At 35.5% G+C, this 26,354-nt stretch overlaps 3 protein-coding genes across 4 annotated transcripts; 2 read left to right on the top strand and 1 right to left on the bottom strand.

Moving 5' to 3' along the window:
• Positions 1-1,325: 1,325 nt before the first annotated feature.
• On the bottom strand, positions 1,326-17,269 carry LOC136824829 (uncharacterized). 2 transcript variants are annotated; one of them, XR_010849176.1, is made up of 8 exons: positions 17,108-17,269; positions 12,233-13,310; positions 11,777-12,083; positions 10,870-11,094; positions 10,514-10,676; positions 8,238-8,397; positions 2,244-2,310; positions 1,326-2,073 (listed from the first exon to the last, which is right to left on the bottom strand). XR_010849176.1 is itself a non-coding variant. In XM_067080804.1 (7 exons), exons 2-6 carry the CDS (start codon positions 13,279-13,281, stop codon positions 8,243-8,245), a joined length of 1,899 nt encoding a protein of 632 aa, XP_066936905.1. In that variant the 5' UTR covers positions 13,282-13,310; positions 17,108-17,269; the 3' UTR covers positions 1,326-2,073; positions 8,238-8,242. The 2 variants fall into 2 exon arrangements, 1 of the variants encoding a protein (XP_066936905.1); XM_067080804.1 differs by lacking the exon at positions 2,244-2,310.
• On the top strand, positions 6,249-8,053 carry LOC136824809 (rac guanine nucleotide exchange factor JJ-like). Its single transcript, XM_067080785.1, has 2 exons — positions 6,249-6,564; positions 7,080-8,053. The coding sequence occupies exons 1-2, from the start codon at positions 6,555-6,557 to the stop codon at positions 8,051-8,053; spliced, it is 984 nt and encodes a 327-aa protein (XP_066936886.1). The 5' UTR covers positions 6,249-6,554.
• Positions 17,270-17,497: 228 nt separating the features above from the next.
• Positions 17,498-23,174, top strand: LOC136824842 (FK506-binding protein 1-like). The gene is made up of 3 exons (XM_067080818.1): positions 17,498-17,641; positions 20,065-20,109; positions 22,697-23,174. Exons 1-3 carry the CDS (start codon positions 17,605-17,607, stop codon positions 22,939-22,941), a joined length of 327 nt encoding a protein of 108 aa, XP_066936919.1. The 5' UTR covers positions 17,498-17,604; the 3' UTR covers positions 22,942-23,174.
• Positions 23,175-26,354: the final 3,180 nt, after the last annotated feature.

Here is a 26,354-nt window from a genome sequence, read left to right on the forward strand (position 1 = left end):
AATAGGAGTAAAAGCCTATTGTTAAAAAATACGCTTGCTATTGATTTTCGCCCTTTTTAAGAAAATTTAAGAAAATTAATATTGTAATTTTCTTAACATAAGAAAAATATTGACAAAATCTTTACAGTAAGATTATTTTTCTTGAGCGAAGAATTCAGTATTTCGACTTTTGAAAATTCTAAGAAAATGAAAAACATTGAAATGGCGTTTTCTTGTATTAAGACTTAATTCCTTATTAGGAGTTTAACTTTCTTGCTATAAGATGTGCGACTTTCTTTAAGAAATGATTTTTTGCAGTGAGGGGTTTCACCTGATTTCTAGGTGAAACAAGCTCTATAATTTTAGAACTTTGTCTGGCTGAGGTAAAACTTATTTTTTCTTAAATTTTGAGCTTGGATATCCAGGCTAGTGCGTGTTATGCTTTTAGCTAGATTTTGACACACTTTTGACATCCACTGAATTGATAGAAAATTTGAACTGTTATTTACTGCAAATTTTGGAATTTTTCTCAAAAGATAAAGGTACCAATCTTTAGATAAATTGACTACGGATCGACCTGATACCACTTAATCTTCATCTGGATAAATAAACGCTCATAAAATGCTGTTATCTGAAAAATATATGTGTGATTTGAAATGCGATATCTCACGTATGAAAAGTGCATGAAGGTTGCATGATACAAAATAAACAGATGAATGTTTATAGAACAATAATATCTAATTAAAAAATTCCTTCTGTGAGGCTGCCTATAGGAAAATACACTTTTTCTAACCCAAATTTTGAAAAAATATACATCACGTGATCGATTCTGTCCAATTGATGGTTGCAAATGAAGCAAGTTTTTATTTAATTGCACTTTTTACGATGCTAAATGTCATTAATATTTTTACAACCGTAACACGGATATTTTTTGAGAATCAAGGCAAGTTGGTTATCTATAATTTTTACATCGTTGGGTAAATTGAGAAAAAGGCAATCGAATATTCTCTCGGGATAATGGAAATGACGTGATGGGTACCTAAAGGGAACTAATTTTTCGCGGGAACTAATTTTCGTAATAAATAAGAACCCGCGAATAATAAATATCGCCATTTATCAACGAAAATCCCTAGGAAAATGAAAGAAATGTGTCCGAAATTGGGTAAAACCGCGAAAATTAATTCCCGCGAAATGTGATTTTTTAGATTTTAGATTTTTTTTTACCATGAAAATTAGTTCCCGCTAAAATTAGTTCCCTTAAGATAGGTCCGAGCCCAAATTCGAAAATCGACTCTTAAGGGAACTGAATTGAAACTGAATTTTAACAGCAAGTTCAACAGAATTCATAAATCAAAATCAATAGATATTTTCTATACTTATTTATAAACTAAAAATTTCAATCCAAAATTCAAAAAAATAAAAATCTCGTAAAATCTTATAATCTGTCAATAAAATAATAGGAATTAAAATTATAAAATATCGATATAAATAAAATCTGGTTAAATTTGCTACATGTATCATCTGGGTAAATCTTAGAAATCTTATAAAAAATAAAACAGTCAGAAAAACAAAATGGATTTTAAAACACCTAAAATAAACTTAACGAGAACTCGGGGAAATCCAATCTGAATGCACTCCATATCTTTCAATACAACAATGAAATTTTAAAGCGTCAAATGTTAAGAACAAATTAAGAAGAATGATATTTAAATTTTTCCCTAAAACAAGAGCAGGATCAGAATATCTTAAGGTTCATAGTGCCAAAAAATAAGAACAGCTAAGCCTCAAAAAAGTTTGCTGCTTCTTATAAGAGAGCTCTGGTTACACTGATGATTTTTTATGCAGCTACCGAAAAAATAGAATTGAAATTTGAAAGAACAGCAGCATAGGCTCTCGTTGATGAGAGATGGCCTTCCCAGACGAGAGAAAGTGACCACGTAGTGTGTCCACGAAGCAAGTTCTGCGAATACACCAATGGAAACGACCATCATTGAACCAGAAGTTCAAAAGTTGTACTTATGCTGTTCAACATCTCGAATGACGGAAGTGCAGGAAGGAGTTGGAACACTTCCTATCCTTTGAACCATCCACAATCTGTGAAAAGATGAAGATATTTTAGCGTGAAAACTCAAGATGAATGAGTCGTACATGTGTTTACCTCTGCGTCACATTAATAGTGGCAAGTTTATGTAATTGGAATAATTCGCACTTCTAACCCCTAAAATGTCGTCCACAATTGGGATATAGTCCAATTAGAACCTTACCGGTAGCGACTTTATGTATGGAGTTTGTCCTGTGGCGAAGACGGCTAGTTTTGGATTCGTCTAGATCCTAAATGATTGAGGACGACAGTAAATCAGCACTATAACTGTCCTCAATCGCACGCACGTTAAAACAGCGGCGGGTTGTTCCTAATCGTTTCAAAAAAAAGTAGCTCTATATTCGCTAATGTAGTCTGCGAAAGATCCGAAAGAAACCAGAGTTGGCATTCGATCCCTTCCACAAATTCAAAAGAATTCTTTGTCATGGCCTTGATGGATTTTCTGTGATTTAAACCTCTCTGTATGTCGAAACTAGATCGACCACCAAATTTTAGATTAGCTAGAGTCAACTATATGTTCACTTGCTGATGGCAGTTTTTATACAGTGGTATCTGCCACCATTTTCGAAACAAAACAATGATGTTGCCCTGTTTAACGTAATTCCTGACACAATTTGTTTATGACGTCATACACCGTGCACTCATCACAAAAAATGAGTAAGAGATGAAATGAAGGAACGAGATTTTCTTCCTTTTTACCTCGACAAGCTGATTGAAGGATTGTGTAACAAAATGACTACTTGATGAAATGAAGTCAATTAATTACTCGACGAATGACGTGGACCGACCACTCGATCAATTACGAACCTCATTACAAACGATTTGCAACTGTAGCATTCATTGAATCAAAAATAAAATATGACTAAAAAAGCTAATGTAGTCCAAATAAATTATATTTTCAACACACATAATAATCAGAGAAACTCTTTTTCACTATTACTTAAGTAAATTTCTTAGTTTATCAGCAGTTGAATTTTACAACATCTCTGAAATATCATATACAAACTCATACGTTTTCGCTTGCAAGACAAGTGAATATACCTTCACCCGGGTCAAACCATGTCATGTGAGGCGAACATTAAAGATATAAGCTCAAGAAACCTGTCGGTAACTGTGCTGGGTATTGATTCCACAATATACCTTGGTGAAAGCTGAGCTCTGACCTTGTTCCCTAGTAGTTTACATCACATAAAGGCACTTGATCCAAAAACTTTATGTCAGTGTATTTATACAAGTAGTATAAACCATAATGTAGACGGTTCTAACCAGACAACTCAGGCATTGTATGTAGAAGAAAAGCCTCAGTTATCATTATCTCGTTACACATTACCATGCAGCACTCATCATAGATTTATAAAGCCCGAAGTGCTTTAAGCTCTTCCAAGTAAAAAAAAAGTGAATATCGCACAAATATTGCTGCCATTGTTTTTGAAAACCCGCGAAGCTTGTGATTGGTCAAGCGCTGAAATTCTATTGTAATGTCACGTGACATAGGTAGGATTTCCTACCTAACCTCGGCACACTTTTCAGCAAAAGCACAATATCTGGCCCTTCGGGCTTTATAAAAATGTATGGCACTCATACCGCTGTCTTAAAAGTATCAAAAACGGCTCCAGTCTAGCATCTCTCCACCATCCATCTATCAAAAGCGAACTAGACAGCTTTAACTTTATCCTTCCATTCTCCACCCCAAACAAACATAAGCCATCGACTCGTATTACTGAATGGCGGAAGATATTGGAAAATTGAAGCCATGAAAGAAAAGCCATGAAAGAAAATCCATCATATCTGAGAAATGAAAGTTTCACCCCTCTTATTTTGAAGCAGGAAAAGCCTTAAACATACACGAGCAGTCGCCCCTCTCTTTTAACATTCGAGTAAGATGTAAAATTCAAAGTAAAGACACGCAAATAAAAGCAAGACCATTTTGTAAGGGCTCTATTATCGAAAATAATGGCACGGCTTCGTTCAAAAAGGGTGGCTCAAGAAAAGAACCCAAAGCAGGCTGTCATCGAGTTCTTGCATTTATACGTAAAGAAGCAAAGACACGCCAATATGTAAAACGAATGATTGAAGATAAGAGACGGCCAAAGCCGAAAGCGTCGGTTCACCCACTGCACAAATTTCGTGGGAGCGTAAAGAAACACACCATAAAAGGGATAATCAGTGATTAAAACCATCGTCACTACAAAACAATACCTCTTTTAATTGCATTCTACAATCAAGTATGCTTGTTGCATAATTAATTAATTCTACCCATCCGTCGAGGAGGCGTTCGAACGAATAAATTAACGACAATGGAAAGTAAACAGAGAGATAATTATGCTTGTGGGCGGCTCTCATACATCTCCTTGCTTGCTGAAGGTCGGCGAGAAACGATAACCGAGTTTTCAATATACGAAACCGACAAACAATAGAATTATATAATTATGCCAATCTCCAACAAATAGCAGTATAATTAAGTATTATACCCCGCTAATTAATTCAATCAAAGTTATAGATGTTTAGTACCGTGTCACAGAAAAAGTGCTTCAAGCAAAGCTAAGAATTTATATCGATTATTTTTGTGAAACTAATGGTCCTTTACTTTGTCAAGAGAAGAAAATCGAACGCTCCAATCCCGACATGTTTTTAGCGTGCAATTGTAAAGCAAAAACAGTTCGTATATTTTATTTCTGAAATCACTTTTTGTGTAATTCCAGAGGAAATCCTTTTCATGAATTTTTTAAATAAATATTTAAAGAAATTTATTTTAATTTTGAAAATTTAAAACATTTAACTTTTGTCCTTTTACGATTTTTTTTCTTAATTCATTTTACCATAGTCAGCTTGCACTAAGTTATATACCATTATTTTGGTGATAAAAGAGAAATTAATAAAAAAAATAAGTATGCCGTTGAGTTATCACCCATGCGGAAGACCACCTTACATCTACATGGTTGAATCATGGTGATTTATGTACATCTCATCGCAGAACTCCTTGAGACAACGTTGAAATGTGCTATTTTCTTATTCATCGTCTTTGAAGGGAACGATGCTAAGATTTCGATAGTAGCCCCCAGGGCTCGAACCTGTTCAGTGAATTACCCTTGTATTTTGTAAGGCGCCCGTGAAACCGACTGAGCTACCAAGTTAACGAGTTAATGACCGTAGCATGAAGGTAGAGTATCCAGCTACTGTGCGCAAGGTTCTGGGTTCGACTCTCCAGCGGTCACACCAAAGATTCCCAAAATGGTACTTGATGTCTCTCTACTTGATGTTCAGCAACTAAAGAGACGGATCAAGGGTAAGTGGAGAAATCCAGGGAAAGGAGTGGCGACCTCCCCTACCTTCAGGTAGACAGCTATCCAAAAGAGAGCCTTTAGGTCGCCCTCGACTGCGGTCGTAAACTAACTAACCGACTTACTTAACAATAACTCAAAGGATATACTTTCTGATATCAGAGGCAGTGTTTTCAGTGCACGATTTTCTGCATCAGAGATAAATTTTACGGCGTGCTTAAAATTGAATAATAGCGCTCCGCATCTCACAGGTCATAATTATAACTAGAAATTTGGACGAGCTCCTATCCCACAGATTATTTCGAAATGATTGGAAAACCGTGAAAGAAACCTTTTGATATTAATTAACGTGCAAGAGTAATTAACGCAAAGGAAGATAGGATTGCAAGTCGTAAAAACGAAAAAACTTGTGCAGATTTGTTACTACGTCTTTTAAGATTCGGTGCGTTGTGCTATTATTTTAGCGATAGTTTCGAGGAAAATCTGCAAAGATTGATATATTTTTGAATGCAAAAGAGTGTGCCAGAGCAAATGATGGAGAACCCACTGATTGTTAACTCCCATTGGAAATTTTTAGCAAGAACAGAAACTTAAATTGAATAATATCAAAAGATAGATGAAAGAAAGCCATTTTTACTACGATTGAAACTGTGCAATTCTCGTTACTCTTTGATGAATGTTGTAAAAAAATAAGGCTTTTAAATAGTTCCAAAATTGGCTGAATAAATTGATGATTTTGGTCAGGTCATAACTGAAAACAGTCAGTTTAAGGTCATTCTACAATTGCACTATGGAATCTTTCAACTTATAAGATATACAATCTACAGAGAACGGATGGCAAATCGACCTCATAATTACTACTAAGTGAGTCATCTGTCTTCAGTCTTTGATAAAAAACCACTTCATTAAAATAGCTCGTCGTTAATGACCCACTAATTAGCAAGCCTTCACATTTTTAACCAAACGTTCGAGGGCGAGCACTTAATTATGCGCGTGGAATAATTAGCATGAAGGAAAATGTTGGAATAATTATCGAGGTCAAGCAGAGGACAAACCATGTAGACTGTGTGGGTGGAAGCTCAGTATAAGAGGAAAAATACTGAAATCTGAAAATCATATTCCCCTTATCTACACACATTCTACGGACAAATCACCAAAGACATAAATAAGCAGGGGGGATCAATACAGGAGCCATGATTATGGGTGAGTATTTTTTATCTTATTTTCTTATGATTCTTTCCAATGCTTTAAATTCACCAATACCTTTTTACTCACGTCTTGGATAACCTGGATAACGTGGCAATAGACATTGCAATCGTTCACTCCACGTGGTTCCACACATGTCACGAAAATTTGAAGCAAATCTACCTTATTACACGAATATTACTAGGCAAGTATTCAACGGCCTTGAAATTCGGACGATCTGAAATTAACACGAACTTTCTGCTTTTTCAAGGAAACAACGGCTGGTTTTAATTAAGAGGGATTTTATTAACAGGAAACTTTCACTTCGTGTTAATAAAATGACTAGAAATATTCGTGTAATAAAGATTGTCATTAACTAAGGCGTACAACAAGAACTGACACCTTCCTCTAACCAAAAATCTCATCATAAACATACAATCATAACTACCATGAGACAAAGAAACCAATAAAGATTTGATTCCCATCCAGATAACAACTAGAACGAACTTTCTTCATTTTTCTTTTTCATTCAGACGAGAAGAACATCTTCAATGGTGAGATGAGTATGGAAGACTTCGTTTCACAATCCTATCCTCAACAAACGATGCCTGCAACAACACAACAAGACTTCACCCAAGACAACAATCAAATCGTCACAGATTCAATGTGTTACTCTCCGGACATCATAAGGTCTAATCAGAACCAAACTGCATCCACAGGCAGCGCCTTCTCTCACATAGAAACGTTCACAAGCAGTGCATGCAGCTTCCCAACAACTACACAAACCAACAGCAACGACTGTAGCTCTTTCACAACCAGCCTCACAGCAATGACAACCTCGACAACAAACACCAACAAAGAGGTCAACGAGCAAGATATTCTTCAATACTTGATCGCTATGGAACAACACAACACATCTGCAACACCCTCAACCTCTACAACAGAAACATGTTTCACGCTCGATAACAACAACGACAGACAACATTTCCAACAAACTCAAACAGTAACCACACATCAACCCTTCTGCACAGAAAACACCTCCCCGACATTCCACCACACGGAAATCATCTCCCCGACATTCCTCCACACAGAAAACACCTCCCCGACATTCCACCACAAGGAAATCAACTCCCCGACATTTCACAACACAGACACAACAAACACATCATTTCACAGCGATTCTACCAATTTCTCTTTCTCACAAAGCGATACTTCAGACGACGACCACGAGACCAAGAAAGTCAAACGTTTGTACAAATTCAACCCCAAACCTCTCGTTTCCAAGCCCTCCATGCGTCGTCATCGCTACACCAACACGCAAGCACACGAGGACCCCGAATATTTCGAACGACGTCGCAAAAACAACGAAGCTTCAAGAAGATCACGGTTAGCAAGAAGGTACAAAGAATGTCTCATCGTTGAAGAGATGGAAAAATTGAAGAAAGAAAACGAAGAGCTCAAAGAACAGATTCAAAAACTGAAAGAACAACAACAGAACAATCTTTAACAAAACCGTCAATCGGGTAAACGTCTCATCACAACACAACAGAAGAAATATCAAATTGTCGAACAAAAACGCATATCCTTTTTTTAAACTAAAATGTAAATAATTTCAACTAATTTGTAGGATTTTGTAAAAAAGAAAACATTTTCCCTGTAAATAAACAAAGATCAAAGAAGCAAACAAATACCTTTCTCAATAATGGTTCCACATTTTTTTACGTGAATGGTACAAATGATAAAAACGTGGCAATCGATAATGGATGATTTGTATCCCTGTTGCTATGATACGATCCACTAGTTCCCAATCCTCACCACCCCATTTGTCTGCAAACATCTTCTCGTTGAAACCTGTATGAGAAATGTGAAGAATGAAGTCACTAAACATTCTGATAACAAGAAAGAAATTCTAAAATCGCTTACTTAGAAATCGATTAATTTGAATCGAATTTTAGAAGGGGCAAACCCTTTGAACCCGTGACATCTTTTCTGTGACGCAACCAAACCTGGTCCATTTCAAAGAATGAAGTATTTAAGTTTTATCACGATGGGGGTTTTCTGCTAAGGCATAGGAGATTTTTATAGGACCCAAAAACTGACGTCACAGGCAAAACCCCGCGACCCCACAAATTTGACGAAATTTCAAAATCGATAAAACCCAATACTCAATCGAAAGCCCTCAAAAAACGAAATACAGTGGACTCCCGCTAATTCGATCTTGAACGGGGAAGGTTATTTGTTCGAATTATAGAAAGTATTTCAAGATGGTTTCTCCTTGACGGGGGCTGGGAATAAGTTCGAATTATAGAAAATAATAATAGAATATCGGATAATGGAGAGTCTATTGCAGAGGACCTTTAAGCGGCGGATATAGTCGATTTCCAAACGCAACTCGAGTAAATCGATTGGAAATGACGACAAAACGCAACTCGGATTAATTTTTCTCGAGATGGTTGGGAAATCGACTAATATCCACTTAAAAGACCTCTATTTCGTTTTTTGAGTGCTTTCGATTGATATAAGTGGTTTTGAGTTTTATCGACTTTCAAATTTCGTCAAATTTTTAAGGTCAAGCAGGGGGGGGGTCGGTACTAAAACCCAAGACATATATGAGTACTACAAGTTTTTTTGACGATTTTTGACATACCCCCACCTAATTTTTGAAAAAGGAATTTTAGTACACATGTACTAAAATTTATTTTGACATTTTAGCATAGTGACCACCTAAATAAGGCTTATTTTGGAATTCGGTTCGAAGAATGCTGGTCTTTGGACTTACAACAAAATGCCAACTCTGGTTATTTAAGCTGTCAATGAACCTGATCTATCACTATTTATTCTAGATAAAGACTCAGAAACAGTCAAGATACTTTTGCTCTGCTCTACTTTAATTATTGCAAAGATTGATTGGTTATTTTTCACCTCTAATTTACAGCTTGCTATTTTTTTTCTATCCAGTTATCCACGGTTCTTTACAAATTCAATTTCAAATACGAAAACATTTTTTATTCCATAATATATAAAAGCAGAACAATTAAATTGAAACATGGGTGTTTCACAGCCCCAGAGGAACCTTTTTCCTCAGTTGAGATAAAATTTCCTATTGAAATGCTAATGGGGATAGAAATTCTATTGTTCCAAGGTTAAAAACCCAGTGGGGATATGGTTTTGGAGTGCAATTTTTACACATGGAATTTTGAGTGGGGATGAAATCAAAGTCAATTTCCCAGTGGGGCTGAAATTCAAGGGTATTTTACCACCGGGGACAAAATTTTTGCTTAATTTGTGACACAGGGACGTATTTAAATCTTATATAGAGAGTTTTTATTTTTTCATTTTGCCTAAAATGCTCAGTCAATAGTTAAATTTCCTAAAATTTGGTGGTTTTTAGTACTCATGTACTAAAATTTTTCTTAAATTTCTTGAAGCCCCACCTAATTTGGGATTTTATTACACATGGTACTAAAATGCTTTTAGGCTTTTTTTTGTAATACCACCACGTCACTAAAAGTCATGATGTCTGAAATTTTAGTACCACCCCCCCCCCCTGGGTCAAGGTGTTTTGCCTCTGACGTTAGTTTTTGCCCCCCCCCCCCTCGCGAAAACTTTTTAAATAAATCATTCTTTGAATTTGAAATGGACCAGGGTTAGTTGCGTCGCATAAAAAATCTCACGGGTCCAAAAGGGTTTGCCCCCTACTATTTGGAATCAAATTTCCGAGAAAAACGTTAGTGGTAATCGGACATTACGTAAGCTAGCTATACCGTATATAGGCTACGTCATAACTTCCTTTGTTTCGGATATGCACACTGCTCTTGTTTTGAAGGTTGATTTTTTTTCGGATACATTGCGTGTTTATAGAGGTCAATAGAGAGTTTCGAAACGTAGCTGTATATTATGTACAACTACTGTACATCTTTGAGTTACAGCCTCAAAATTTCCTATTTGAAATGTTACGTTGGTTTACCTCCTACCCTTGACCAATCAGATTTATACATAGCCATGATACCAGGTCCATCATCTTGCCAGATGACTTTCTTCAGAGCTAGCTCAGTGTAGCGTTCGTGGAAGCAAGGATCTTGAAAGCGCATTAGAGTCGGAGAAAAGGCTGTTTTACCAGCGATGGTCAACTTTAGTGAAAAGAAAGAAGCATTTTACTTTACACAAACATGTAAAAAATTTTGCCAACTTGTCCAATAACATTCAATTATTAAACAACTAGAGAGTTACGTTAAACTCAGAAATTATAACACAAGAGTTGACTTCACGCTTCTAGCCTTCACTATCTTATTGTTTTTCAACCAAAAAAAAATGAAAACAAACCTTTCTTGTTCTGTCGAAGAAATCCAAAGGGATTTGGAGGTGAAGATCTAGAATCATGGCGATTCCATCTTTCGGGACCGCCTTCAATCCTTCGTTCAAGATCTTCACTTTGCTGAATTTCTTGTTTTTGGTTAGGATATACTTTGAAGGAACATCTTTTGTGGATTCCAGCAATTGCTCATAGTTTCCATCAGAGCTTTCGTTATCTAATAAAACCAAAGTGACCTGAAACGCAGAATTCGAAAAACTTGATTGAGATATATTCTCCCAAGTTTTGCCTCTACGCCTTTCCTTCCTTTGCCATGGAAGATTTGGGCAAGATTTTCGAACTTTAATAAAATAGAAAAAAACACTACAATCAGCGCGGAAATATATTGGCAATCTTGGGTATTTTAAGGTTGTTCAGAATTTAAAAGTCGGGCGAGAATTGCAGTCTCAGTACTTCCACTTTGCTTCATTGGATTTTCGGTTTGGTTAAGTGGCTATATTCTCAGCCTTATTGGAACATTTTTGAGCTTTTATATCCAGAGATCATAGGCTCTAAGTCTAATGTTAAAACTCAGAGTTAAAACTCTACTTCCGAACTGTACTTCAAAGCACTTAAAAATCACTTGCAGTTTTAGAGTTTTGAGGGAGTTCCCCTTTTGTGCCAAATATTTTGGCGCCGATTGTAGTTCACAATTACTATCAAAAGTGGCACTCTGTGTGTTCCCCTAAAATCCTTCAATATTATTAAACAATAAACACGAATCAAAATACCACACTTTTTCTCCTTTCCTTGCAATAAGAAAATCAAAAGAAAACAATTTTTTATACTCAAATTACAGTAATACAATTTAGCACCAGATAAGCTCTACTGAGATGACAGAGAAGACAATAATTTTACATTAAACAAAATGACACCTACGTTAGTTTCTTTGGTCTTGCTGAAGACATCGGTCAGAACATGTAGAAGGTATTTCAACCAAACATATTGATTTTTCACAGGTGTCAACAAAAAGATTTGACTTTGACTGTTTTTCTTGTAATCCTTCTTGAGACAAAACCCTGAAGGAAGGTCTTGTACAAAATGCGAGACTTGATGAATAAGCTTTGTTTTGTTATCTTCAACATGTAGCTCCACGTAATAATATGTTTTGAAAACATTGGAGTGGGGTTTGAATTTTCCGTTAATGTTTGTGTGAATGTGTATGATTGACTTCAAAAACAAATTTCTGGAAAAGAATATCAAGTTAAAAAATTACAGTCTTCAAAACCAAATTTCTGGAAAAGAATATCAAGTAATATCTTTTGTCGGAAAAATCAAATTCTTGTTTACAAACTGAAAATAACAGAGAGGCCTTTTTCACAGATACAGATATACCTTTGGTAAACTTGGGACAATAATTGAACAGTCTTTGCAGCAACTTCTTGTGCTTTTGTTTCTGGTAAGAGCAGCCTTTGGGTGGGCATGGCGTCCGTGAACTCCAAATATTCTTTGGGGTAAACCAATATATTATCAATCATGTAGATACCTTTAAACAATTTGACTTTCGGAGCAGGAATATTCATTTCAGGGCAAAATAGAGAGGCTTTAACTTGATTTGGAGTATATTTTTCAAGCTGTGAATAATTGTAAAAAGACAGTTTCTTTTCTTCCGAGAGATCTTTCAATGGATAGTGGTCTTTGAAATAATGCTTGGAGGTAAGGTATGAAAAATAGCTGTTTTCAGTTGTCTTTTGGTGAAAGATAACAGTTGAATTTAATATTGACAGTGAATCATGTTTGTTTTTCCACGATATTTTGACGTTTGACGATGACACAATCTCAACAGCATAATAGCCTCGCTTTAAGAAAACTTCATGTTCAGAGGATGAAAAGAAATCTTTCTTGTTGTTTTGTTCGAAATGAAAAATCTCTTTGAAATGTTGATCCCATTTGGAGGGAATTGAAACACCAGTGAACAAGAAAATCACTTCTAAAGCTCCATCAAATAGAAAACTTAATGTGTATCTTGAAGGACGATCGATTTCAATAAATCCATATATTCTTTTCAAAGACTGCTGGTGTTCTTTTGAAATCGCTAAGGTATCAAGATTCTGTAAAATATGTTCGTCTTGAGGTAGAATGGGATATAAAGGATGCCATAAGCTGTGATGTATTCCATTGGTCAAACAAATATCAAACCATAAGTCACATTTCAACCCAGTATTTAAGTGAGAAAACGCCTTAAAAGAGCTAGAAAGGAGAGCTTTTTTTGCAGTTTGATTCAACGTTTTAACTTCTCTTGTTTCTTTGGATGAATGAAAAGAATTGAATATAGCCAGGCTTGTATCAGCGTTGCCAAAGATCGTTTTCAGAATGTAAATATTGCACGCCAAAATGAAAATCATACAGATGATGGCATAGAGATATCGCCATCGTAAATTCATCCTCTTTCAACAAATCCATGGAGATGCAGCTGAAAAAAAAGAGAAAACGAATCTTTAAGTCCCTTAATGATAAATACAGTACTCTTATAAATTGGATAATTATTATAATTCAAAATTGCCAATTTGAAAGAAATTTAGCAAAATAAATAAGAGACTCTAATAGTTCTCATCTGGTTACTCGGAAGAAAATAAATTCCAAATAAATGCATATTTTGTGAATTTGAAATTAAAATAGTTGAATAAAAAGAATAACACAGTAATGAGGTGCATTTCTTTTCTTCTTTATATTATAATGAACATTTCCGATGGTAAGATGATTATGTATAGTTCACTTGGAAATTCGATGTATGACTACTCCAATTTTGATACATGTTTTAATTTTATTTTATCTAGATATTCAATTCAACTAAATATATTGCTAAGTAAAATCTCTATCTCCCTATTTGTATAGCAACTATTCTATACCAGCTTGAAACCAATGTTAATAGTTCCAAAGCTTTTTTAATAAAAGATATTCTACTTACTGCTACTTAAAGAACTGCACATCACTACATATCCTTTTGTCTCAGGCAAGCTGATCAAACTTTCTAACCTTCAAAGAGTCAAAACCGCGGCTCCGGCTTGCTTCGATCAAGAATTTAAATCACATGATCTTCTGATAAAAACTTGGTAACTCGTTACTGGGAAATTAAATGCTTTTGGAAAACAAAATATACAGTACAAAGAAAAGTTTCTATGACACAAAATTGTCATAAAATTAAGTGACATTTTGATTTTTGAGTTTTAATAAAAGTTTTTATTTAATGGTTTGCTCTTCAAAAGTTTTCCCCTGTCTAGCTTTTTTGGCTTCCTTTTTCAAATTACAGTGAAAACAGCTTTCGTTCGATTACAATTATGTTCTATGAGAATTGTGTTCGTTAGAGCTTTTTAGCCTGGGCGTCCAAGCCCTTAAGTAACTGTATAAAAGCGAATAAAATCTAATACAATTGAAACAATTGAACGTTATCGAACACAATCGAATACAATCGAACATAATTTTTGAAGCAATCGAATGGCAAATCCTGGGTACCGTCAACTGCTCTAACTTGGGACTATCTGACAAAACATGGGACGGCAATTCGACCACCATCCAATGGGATTAACAAATAGCGAGTATGTAACTTGCCGCACAAGTGACGTCAAACGCTCCATCGTTTTGCCACTAATTTGGTCTTCTTCATTCTGGATGGACACTTGCGCGTGTTCCACTACGGATTTTTTCATATTTCGATTTAAAAGCCTTTGGTACGAAAGAGAAATCGTGTATTTTTTAATATGGGGTTCATTAAACTCAAATCAAATGACTTTGGAGGTTCGGTGAAATGGTGATGGAATACACAAGTGTTTCAACCGGTATTCCAACAAAGCCACATTTTGGTTTGTACAGAAATTTTGCCCGCGCAAATCATCACAACAAAATGGTCAATCTCACTAAAGCAAAACATTGCGGCCACGACATTTCCCTGGATAAAAATTCTGGTCACGTGACCATCCGTGATTTTATACCAATGAAAACGCTTCATTTCCCTGGATTAAAGTTGTGTCTACACTAACAGGCGGGAAATGGCTAGAAAAAGAGAGACAAAACTGGCGGTCAAATTAAATTTTTCTCCTTTCTTGCGGCAAACATAAAAGACTTTAAGAGACCATATTTATTTAAGAAAGAGGTATTATATCATAAATAAATTATGTAAGTAAGTGATATTCTAAATAAAAAGTTCATTAACAATTTTATTTTGAAGTTTGTTTTTAAAAACAAAACCCCTGTGCTAGATGATAATCTCATTTTCTTAACTTATGGACCCATTTGGAAGTATTTGTAATACAGATCATTTGGCAGTGTAGTTGCAGCCTTTATATACAAGAATTGGAATCTAAAGTCTGAAGTCGTAACTTCCTTGCCAGTGACCCCGCAGAGAAATTTTTAGTTGACAGACACTGACTTTAGGTTGGTTTGGAAATCGTTTTATTTTGAAATACAACAACCTGTCATATGAAATGCACATTCAAACAATCACTGACAGAGTCAAGGGTATAAGTGCCTGGATATACAGAACCTTCAAGTCCAGAGATAAATCAGTAATGATCACTCTTTGGAAGACATTGGTACTTCAACATCTGGAATTCTGCTCCCAGCTATGGTCTCCTACAAAGCGATCCCTGATGCAAGAACTGGAGTATCTGCAAAAATCCTTTATAAAAGGGATCCAACTTCCACCCAATTTGAATTATTGGGAGAAGCTCAAATACCTCAATATGTACAGTCTCGATAGAAGACGCGAAAGATACCAAATTATATATACATGGTGTATAATCGAGCAACTGGTTCCAAATTTTAACTATGGTGAAGGGGAAGGCGGTATTTATTCATATACAAACCAACGCCTGGGAAGAAAATGCCACCTCAAACCAGTGAATACAACGAACAAGAACATTTGGAAGAGCTGCCTTTCAGACACCGGTCCAAGACTATAGACCTTTTTTCAAAGAGGACGTCCTGTTGAATAATTATGTAGTCCAGCCATAAAAACAATGATAGAGCCATGCATAATTACTGTATCATGCATATTGTATATAGTGATTATGCTTGGTTTTATCATTGTTTTTCTGCTGGACTACATAATTATTCAACAGGGTGGCCTATTTGAAAAAAAGGTCTATCCAATGTGTTACCAAGAAAAATATGTGACATGACCAAATGTTCCAAAAATTCCTTCAAAAAACAACTTGATCAATTTCTGCATGATGTTCCCGACCAGCCACTGCTCCCTGTCTATCTCCCTTACAGGATGGCTGACTCGAATACGACCCTGGACACCGCCGTACATTGTACGGTGTTGTACGGTGGGTGTACGGTGGGTACGGTGGGGTGTACGGTGGATTTCGAGTTAACCTATTTCACCACCGTACCAAATTGATTTCAGTTTCAGAAAGCATGCAAAGTTTTAGATATTCAACTGTGGTCCGACTTACTGAAAAACTTCTAAGTCGGAAAAACTTTCTGTGGTACATTAAGTTTGACCACGGAACTTGTCTATCGCGATCTTATTCCCACCGTACTATTGTACGGTTGGAAATTTAATGTACAGTGGGAAAATGTACGGTGTTTTCATAGTTAACCTTTAATTCCCACCGGACATTTAAATCAAGCCCCACCGTACAACACCGTACAATGTACGGCGGTGTCCAGGGTCGTACTCGAATTCAATTGTTGAAATGGTCAAACACCGGACCCCCCGGGTTGAGAGAGCAGAGAATTTGCTGAAACACATCAAAGGTAATCAAAGGTAAGTGAAATGTAATCTTCACTTTAGATGAATACTTTAATTTATTTGGATTCATGAAAGGTTCAAGGTTTGTTTACTTTTTATGTCAAATTATTTCATTGGTTTATTGAGCTATAATAGCTGATTGAAAAACAAAGATTTTTGATAGTTATCAGCGTGGGCTTGGCTGCCATTTTGAATTTCGATTTTTTTCCTCCTGTACTTGGCAATTTAGAGGTTGTTCGTAATTCGCGATTTGGCTTACGCGTAACACTTGTGGTGAATAGCCGTCCCATGTTGCGTAATGTAAGTTAGTCCCAAGCTGGAGCAGGGGACGGTACCTGGAATATTTCTAGCTCTTAATTGTGTATAATTACAAAATGAAAAAGTGATTGGAATTTAAAAAATTTTCTAGATTTTGAGTGGCTGTGACTTGATGATTCAACACACACCCACACCCACACGCACCTGCCAAAAACACTGTAAAAAAAACAAAAATAAAAAAATTACAAACAACTCACCTTCATATATATAGTCTAATCGTTTATGAGTAAAATAGCAACTACGTGGATAAATATAGTTCAACCAGCTGTTGTTAAACTACTTCCTAATCTTAATTTTTTTGTCGTGTAAGTGTGATCTGATGATCAGACATTGTTTCCTTTCTCCGCCATTCTTTCGCCATTCACACTTCATTTTTTTTTTTGATTTTGTTAATCCGATTTCTAACATTGTACCCGAATAACAATCCCGTTTAATCTTTGGCGCCATAATGACGTCATATTTCATGCGGGAAAAATACCAAAAAATGGTCACTTTCACTAGCATTCGAAATTGTTAGAATGGAGCTATGATTCTCTTTAGCAAGCAACCACGAATGTAGAGCATCTCCCGCGGGCTTCATGGTTTTCGAGTAAATTTTTAAGTTCTTTTTCTCTTCGCAAGGACACTGCTGGCAGCTGCTTCTCTATTCGCTGACTTTACTTTCAATTCTGCTGAAGAAGAAGATCGCAATATTATGGGTGTCGAAAAAACTATCATCACTGAAGGAAGTGGTATGTATTGTAAATTATTTAAGTCATTCTTGTTGTCCTCAACCAAGGGCAATGTATTGATGTTAACTCTGTCCCCTCATCCATCAGGCGACTCTGTGACCCACAATCCACAGTGGTTGGGCTCAAACTTTTTTGGGCAACATTTCTCAGTACAGCCCTCACTAATTTGTCATTATTATATTTGTTTCTTTTCTGACTTCCGTTGGGTGGACAGGGCAAAATTTTTCCTAAGCTGGCAACAAAAGTCCATACGGTACTAATCGATAAATTTGATTATAGAAGTAATTGATAATGTTAATGATCGAAGTAATCGAATGACCATTTATCGATTAACAATCGAATTTGATAACAAAATTAGTTTTAGTTTTTTTAGTTTTAGTTTTATATTTGCATAAGACAAAAAATGCCTAATCTCCCAAATTAAAATTAAATTGTGAGTCCTTGATCACTTTCTTAAGGCGGTCATCGAAATAATGCTCTGTTCGCATCGCAACGGGTGTTAAAAAATGCATGCGGGCGGACAAAAACATTCCCGGGTTTTTTTTAATCAAACCAGTAAAATCAGGGGCGGGTGGTAACGCGAGCAAGACAAAATTTCGATGGTCGTCATAGAGCAATTGAGAAAAAGCTATACTTTAAAAGAACAAATTGCTTTTCCCAGATTTTTTTCCGCATCTCCGCACCGGAAAATAGCGGAAAATTTGTGGCGGGCGTGTGACGCAAATAAAACAATTGCCGTTGAAGTACTTTGATTGTTATTGATTACTTTCGATAACTTTGACAACTTCGATAACCAATTGATTGCTTCATTAACCAATTACTATGACATATCTTTAAAGGGACCCCTCGCTTAAAAATGATAACAAGACACTCACTTCATAATCACATGAAAAGAAACTTCCCAAAGTATTACCATGCAAAACTCTTTCTTCGCTCCATAATTATAAATTTTGATGTTCACTCAACTCAGAAATTTCAACTGGCTTCTGAAGGCCTTAGAGTTTTCTCGCCCTCTTGTCGCACCAAGTTGTCAACACAATGCGCCAGGAAATTACAGTACGAGTGTAGAGGCCAGCTCTGGTTCGACCAGTCTATAATCCGCGCTCTTCTCCTAAGAAAAACCCTTTGCGCGGAGTCGAGCTGCGGGTTTATGGAGAATCGGTATCGGCTTCAGAACTCCCAATGAGCCCCGGTTGTGTTGGTTTCAGTCAGACGGAGACGCCATACTGTTTTCAGAGCAATTTTTCGAATATGTTGTTCGGGGTTTTTGGACGAATATAGTTTGATTTCCTAAAGATAACAAACAAGCAAGGGGTCACTTTAAAAAAAAAACTAAAAAAAACTGACCTAAAACCAAAGCACAAAAAGAAGACCTGTCATCCTAAAGATTGACGTCCTTATTTCCCACCCACTTTGCCTGCCATTTTGTGTGCCTTTGCCCTGGGTTTCCTCAAGTAACTCGTATTGCGCATTCTGATTGGTCGGAGAAGATGAAAGTGGTTTTTGTGTGTTCTGATTGGTCGGAGAAAACAAAAGTGGTTTTTGCGCCTGAACGCGTGTTTTAATTGGCCAAAATAAACTTGGTTTCAGATTATTTTGACGCGCTGCTACTGGAAACGTATTCAATATGATCGAAAGTGATTGAAAGTAATCAAACAGTAATCAAAACGATCAAACGAATCGAAAATGGTTGATAAAAATGCCATGATTTAGAGTTGAGTGAGTATTCGATCACTGATAGAATCGATAAGTGGTCTTATTAATGATTATAAAAAAGAATGGATGACTTTGCTGTCGATGTCTTGAATCATGATGAGAAATAAGAGTGGGCTGGGTACTAACCCTTGTAGAACACCTGATAACTTTGTTTCTGCCGACAAACTTGAAATTACTGAGACTCTTCGAGTTTGATTTGTCAGAAAAGATCGGATACATAGACCTTTTCGCAAATTTCAACATCACTTGCATCGTTTTCAAACAATTACTATGGTGATTGTGTCCCTTGAGACATTGAATGATTTTTTTATGAAAAGAAAATAAATTAAAATCCGCGTTAATCACCATGGCAATAATTTCCAAACGAGGCAAATGATGTTCGTTGACGTAATTTATGAAAAGGTCTATTTGGGGAGTTTTCAAGATATTTAATTTCTGTGGAGTTTATGCAATAAGATTGTATGATCCACCCAGTTAAGGGCTTTGCTAAAGTCAAGGTATACGATGTCACTATTGTTTCCTTTTACTATGTAGTGGATCAACTGTTTCCTTTTTTATCTTGGTTGATTTTTCGCATTTTATAGCAATTAAAAGGCTGGGAAAAGCATCTGAATAATATAATAATAATCAGAAATGAAAAATGAATTTGTAAATAACTGATGTCACAGTAAATAAAAATATAATTAATTTACTTCTTTTTTTTTCAGGAGAAACACCGCCAGCTGGCTCCAAAGTCCAAGTCCATTATGTCGGTGAGTTTATGTAACGCTTAAAAGTCCTGTCTGAATTTGAACGCTATGTATCAACTAGTCTAGATCTAGACTACTAAAACTTTATACTTAAAAGCTACTAAGATTATTTCAAACTAAAAAGAGACGCGCTCCAGAGAGAGGAAGAATTATTATTGTGTAAACTCTCTCACGCCCAGTTTTTTTATGACAGACATACTCTCTTTCCATACATAGCTTCAGCCCCCCTTACTTTCGGGGGGGCTAAAAAATATTTTGGCCTTTAAAGACCTTTAGTGTTAGGGGACCTAGCACAAGGCAAATTTTTGGGGGAAGGCAGAAACCTGGCTGAAGCTATATGCTTTCAGCTTTGTGACAGCATAGTCCGTATAAAAAACCCTGGTCTGGAAGCCTTTTGTCTCTTTCCATTGTTTCTTACTTGAACTTGCGTTTGAGAAATTAGTTTGTTTTGCTCACTTTTTGATCATGTGATTTTAATCTTAAACCAATTCCAAGAGGAATACTTGGTAATGTGATCAAAAACTGAGCAAATAGATTTTTATCTTTTGTAATTAACAAAGGAAAAAGCTAACAAAAAGTTAAAACAATAAGCTTCCAGACCAGAGTTTTTTATACGGACTATGGTGACAGAGCTACCCTTATACCTTATCGGGGGAAAGTGAAGAAAATTGAGGGATGACGAAATTTTTCCCCGACATTTTATCACCCGACCAAACCTTGTACCTGATTTTTTTTTATCCCCAACCAAAACATTTACCGGAAATTTTATACCGCAACCAAAATTCAAATCTAATTTCTTTACACCTTGATTTACCAAAATTGATTAGTGCTTTAAACATCAAATTACAAGGCCAATTTTCAAGCTAGTAAAGATAACCATTTCTTTTGGACAGTTTAGTCTGGTGAAGTGACGAATTTGAAATTTTGGTCGGGGAAAGTGACGAAAATGCTTCTAGGTGACGAGAATTTTCCCAGACTAAATAAAACTCCGACATTTTTTCCCCGATAAGGTATATAATGATCTGGAAAATGAGACTAAATAAATTTAGGAATTACAAACTTTGTGAGGGGGTAAAATTGCTGAGGCCCGGAAAACCCGAGTTACAAAAACTCGAGTTACAAAAACCCGAGTTACAAAAACCCGAGTTACGACGAATGTGACGTCATAAGTCTCAAATTATGACGTCATCAGGGGACTTCTTAACTCGAAAAAGTTATTTACTGTTCTTTTGTAACTCGAAATATTTTTTTAAAATTTTGTTTTAGAGTTACGTAACTCGAAAATAAATTTTAAATTATATTTTTCGAGTTACGTAACTCTAAAACAAAATTTTGAAAAAATTTTTCGAGTTATATTAAGACGCAACCAAGTTGGCCAAAAATTCTAAAAAGCGTTGTTTTTTTTAGTTTACGAATGGGGTTTTTGATCTATAAAACTAAAAGTAGAGAGGATGGAAGGGAATAAAAATGAAAGGGGACAGTAAACAATTTAATTTTCTGTAATTTTCTTGAAACTTATATACCTATAATTTTGATGGGAATTTCTGAAGGTTTTGTTGAGTGAAGTAGACTAAAATCTAAAAGATTCGATTACTCGAAGTACATTTTGTATTCCACAATCTATCTTTGTTAAATTCAAATTCATTGTCATTTCGCTAAAAACTAAAAACTAAGGTAGAACTTGTAGTTTCTTTAGGTTTTTCACAATTTTTTTAGAACAAACCATACGAGAACAGAAGGTTTCGAGGGCTAAAATGGTAACAATAAGTTAAGAAACAATTCTTGACATTTTAAGGCCTTATGGACTCAAATAATTGCAGAAAATACTCACTTAATGCTAATAGTGAAAAAGGAACATTTTAAGAAGATTTTAAGGCTCAACTAAAAAACAAAAGATCTGAAGGCTTCGAATTTTTAGATGTTCTTATAAAAAACACAACACATATTTCGTTGAAAAGATTCTCGATTGCACAATGTACAAAAATGATATAATGAATTGTAATCGTTAAAATAAATGTTCAAAGAATAATTGTTTAAAAGATTTTTCTGATTGTTCAAAATCTTGTTTATGACGTCTGCTCTTTCTCTTATCGTTTTGTAAATTAGATCTATTGACGCTGTTCTATTCTAATCGGATCCATCTAATCTTCTCGAAAGAAATGGTGTATATTAATAATATGAATTCTAGAATCTTTGGCCCACTTGGTTTCACCCGAAGATAACTCGAAAGTTCAAAAAATGTACTACAATTTCAAGTTACGTAACTCGAAAAATGAAATTTAAAATTTATTTTCGAGTTACATAACTCTAAAACAAAATTTTAAAAAAATATTTCGAGTTACAAAACAACAGAAAAAAACTTTTTCGAGTTAAAAAGCCCACTTATGACGTCATAAATTGAGACTTGTGACGTCACATTCGTCGTAACTCGGGTTTTTGTAACTCGGGTTTTTGTAACTCGAGTTTTAGTAACTCGGGTTTTCCGGGCCTCAAAATTGCTCAGAGTCTTTTTAGATTTAGATTCTATTTATTTGATGAATTTCATCTGTAACATTCCGGAATGACGTATTTTTCCTGCTGTTTTTATTAGGAACCCTGATGGATGGTAGCCAGTTCGATTCTTCCCGAGACCGTGGAAAGAAATTTTTCGAATTCAAATTGGGTGCCGGTCAAGTCATTAAAGGATGGGATGAAGGCGTTGCCACCATGAAGAAAAATGAAAAGGCCGTGTTGACATGTTCGCCAGATTATGCATATGGCGCCCGTGGCTACCCACCAGTCATCCCTCCTAACGCCACCTTAAAATTCGAAGTTGAACTCTTTGGGTGGAAATAAAATGAAGAAACGCATTATTTGGATTAACGGGTTTCTTTTTGTAAATTTTCAGTTTTGTATTTAATTTGTATTCACCATTTTGCATCACCTCCCAGGCTAACTTTTTGCATCACCTCCCAGGCTAACTTTTTGCATCACCTCCCAGGCTAACTTTTTGCATCACCTCCCAGGCTAACTTTTTAGTTGCAAGTTTTTAATCCTACAAAATAAATTTCCGATTTTCAAAAATTTAATGTTCTATTTCGTATACTTCCAACCTGAAAAACGTACTTCTCGTTGTCTTGTTCTTGGCCAAAAACAACTTTTCAAATTGTTGATTTCAGATCTCTTTGCTGGTTGTTGGAAGCCAATACACTCTTCTCGAGATGCATAAATTTATTGTTGTCCTCGTTTTCAAACAGATTTCATTGCTATGAAATTACATACTTTAATCGTAGAAATCTTAGCGAGACTAATTTTGGCGTTTTAGTGAGTTTTCTCTATTTTTGCTAAAATAAATCTCGCTAAAACCATGAACATATAAACGACTGGACATCCATCGCCTTTGTCTTTTTGTAGAAAAGGCTGCTAGCTTCGTTGCCGCCTCGTTAAAAGCATAAAATGAAACAATAGATTTTGATGATATACCACTTGGGAATACCTTGCTAAAAACGTCAAAACTTCGACAAAAGTCTCTGTTGTTCTACTCTTCTCAAGTCGTTTATCTATATCATAACAAAGATAACAGAGGAAAAATCATCGTCAGCTTGTCAAAACTCCGACTAATATTTCTAAATTTTGACTTAAAAGTGTCTAAAATTTTTAGAGAGTGTCACATTCTAATTTCGATTTTCTTATGAAACAGGCTCTCAACTTTGGCAAGCTCATAAAAAAAATTATTTGAGTGACAAAAGGGATTCAAAAGTATACACGCAATTGAAATTCTGCATTTTAGAGTTGAAAATGTTGATAAAATATATTGCAAACTTTTAAAAAAATTCGAAAATAATTTTTTTGTACATTTGGAGTAATGTTCAAGCTTTATCAATCCTTTTACCTAAATAATTCAAAGAAATAGAATTATATGACGGAATATTGTCGGATTTTTCGTACCAATTTTGAAATACAGGCGGCAACGAAGCTCGCTTCAAAGAGACTATAAAAGATATACGTCCAGTCGTTTATATGTTCATGCTAAAACACGTCGAATCGACAGATCCCTAAGACTTATCCGCGCGAAATTTCTGGTTATATTGCCTAGATACGTTTTTATCAATAGGAAGGGTTTCAGTGCGAAGAAATACTAGAAAACGAATTCAGTCAATAATGTAATACACAAAAATTTATCTACGCGAAATTTTTTTAAATTGTGATGAATCCAAAAAAAGTCTAAATTTTACTTGACTCGCCAGTATACGCTAAAATTAGTCTCGCTAAAATTTCTACGATTAACGTATTCACAATGATAATTGTGTTGTTTACACCTCATGAGACATTTTGAATTTCAAGTACTTTTGTTTTAGAGTTAATGTTTGCCTTTTGGGAATTTAAGTTGGTTAAATGTATAATTCCTTCCTATTTTCCACTCCTACTTATCTTACTCAAAGGGTTCAAAACATATTGAAATACACATATTTGTTTTCTCTGAGCATTTGGTCTTTGGCTGGCGTGAACAGTGTACAGTATATTACATATCTTACTTCCTACCTAGGTGTTACTGGTTGCAACATTGTGAAACGTACTTCTCTTTGTCGTGTTCTCAAGGTTGACGAATCAGACTAACTTTCGGATAGGGCTAAATAGGGGCCCCGAAGGCTAGATTGGCCCCAATTCCTCATGGACTAAACCCTCAGTCTCTTCCCGAACTACAGAAGTACATACCAAGTATGAGTATTTTGACAGGGAGAACCTTTGAGCTACCGTTTATCCGAAAGCCAGCAATAAACTAAAAATATTACCTTAAAGCATGGCGGTATAAAGAAACAGGAGAAGTATGTTATTGTAACCATGCTCGCCCTACGATTAAAAAAATTACGAGGTATGCATGCTCATAATCTCATATATCGTGCATTTTTAATGAGCTCTTTTGTTGATAGGTGAAATCTTATTGGCTAACTTAAATGTTGGAAATAAGATGAGACGAGATTCATTGTTTCTGACATTGGTGTAAGAAAATATTTGGACTAAAAAGGGCCTGTAAACTTTGCAATCCTTCATCAAATTACAAGATTTTTCGGTCAACATTTTCTTCAAGGTGAACCCCATTGCTTAATACTTTCCTCCAAAATTCTCCAGCGACTTTTTGTCTACAAATTGGGTCTGAAATTGTGTGTGCTTATAAACTTTTTATTTTCTGGCTAGAGAAAATCTTTTCAAAACAAAATTTAATGGATGCCAAAATTGAACGCAAACTTATTCCGTGGAGTTAAATTTTATTTTATTCTCGTATATTAGAAGGCTAGAAATCTTCGATGCTGATAGTAAGAATGTTCAGAACAGACTTGAGTTCTACTAAAAAGTCGTATTTCGTCGGGCGAGCCTAGAATTTCTTTTGATTTATTACATAAAAGAAATCAAAAGACTTCAACGACCAATTACCGACAAATTCATCTCCTGTCTTTCTTTATACCTCTATGCTTAAAGGAAGAAATTTTGGCGGGAATTTAATTTGGCGGATGGACGAAAAAACTAAATTTGGCGGGAATTTAATTTGGCGGTCGCTTAAAAATTTAACCTTAAGATGGCGTCAAAACAGCGAAAAAATAGCAAAAACACCTTAAAAGAGATCATATTTTCAAAATGTTTAATTTGGCGGGAATTTAATTTGGTTGATGGCGGAAAAAAGAAGTTTTGGCGGGAACTTAATTTGGCGGATTCCAGTCAAATCCGCCAAATTTTCTTTCCGCCAAAATTTCTTCCTTTAACAAAAACATTTTATCTTTGTCGTTTGTTTGTTGTCTTTTCCTTAACGCCACTGGACTTTCCGTTCGACCCGATTGACACACTCTAACTAACCATCGTTCTTTCTTCTTTTGAAGTGTCGATTGACCAGTGATACCGGAAAAATAATGTTTAAAGCTTGCATTAGATTAATTTTTTTTTTGATGATGAAACTGTACAGATGTTCAAGTGAGCCGAGGGCGATAATGAAAAATGATACCATTTTCATTCACACACGCTACACATGACAAACTCGTTCCCAAACCGTAAGGAAATCCGTTTCCAACTCCCTTCGTCCGTCGGAAACTTCATTTTCATAGCAATAAAATCTGTTTGAAAACGAGGAAAACAATAAATTTATGCATCTCGAGAAGAATGTATTTCAACCACGTGAAGGGGTGGAAGACATATCATTTTTTGGAAATCTCCCCCAAGCCCCATGGACATAATGACTTTGACTGGACATCATAATCGTCATTAAAATGAGGATTCTG

Source organism: Clytia hemisphaerica, unplaced genomic scaffold (assembly GCF_902728285.1).
Source record: "Clytia hemisphaerica strain Z4C2 unplaced genomic scaffold, Clytia hemisphaerica genome assembly, whole genome shotgun sequence".
Taxonomy (NCBI): Eukaryota; Metazoa; Cnidaria; class Hydrozoa; order Leptothecata; family Clytiidae; genus Clytia; species Clytia hemisphaerica.

Bases quoted from the DNA above. Each gene is read 5' to 3' on its own strand.
- LOC136824829 (XM_067080804.1), bottom strand. From the start codon at position 13,281: ATGAATTTACGATGGCGATATCTCTATGCCATCATCTGTATGATTTTC. The intron at 11,095-11,776 runs GTAGGTGTCATT...TCTGCGTTTCAG, and splicing joins GCAAGACCAAAGAAACTAAC to GTCACTTTGGTTTTATTAGA. The intron at 8,398-10,513 runs GTAAACCAACGT...TTTCTCATACAG, and splicing joins TGATTGGTCAAGGGTAGGAG to GTTTCAACGAGAAGATGTTT.
- LOC136824842 (XM_067080818.1), top strand. From the start codon at position 17,605: ATGGGTGTCGAAAAAACTATCATCACTGAAGGAAGTG. The intron at 17,642-20,064 runs GTATGTATTGTA...TTTTTTTTTCAG, and splicing joins TATCATCACTGAAGGAAGTG to GAGAAACACCGCCAGCTGGC. The intron at 20,110-22,696 runs GTGAGTTTATGT...TGTTTTTATTAG, and splicing joins AGTCCAAGTCCATTATGTCG to GAACCCTGATGGATGGTAGC.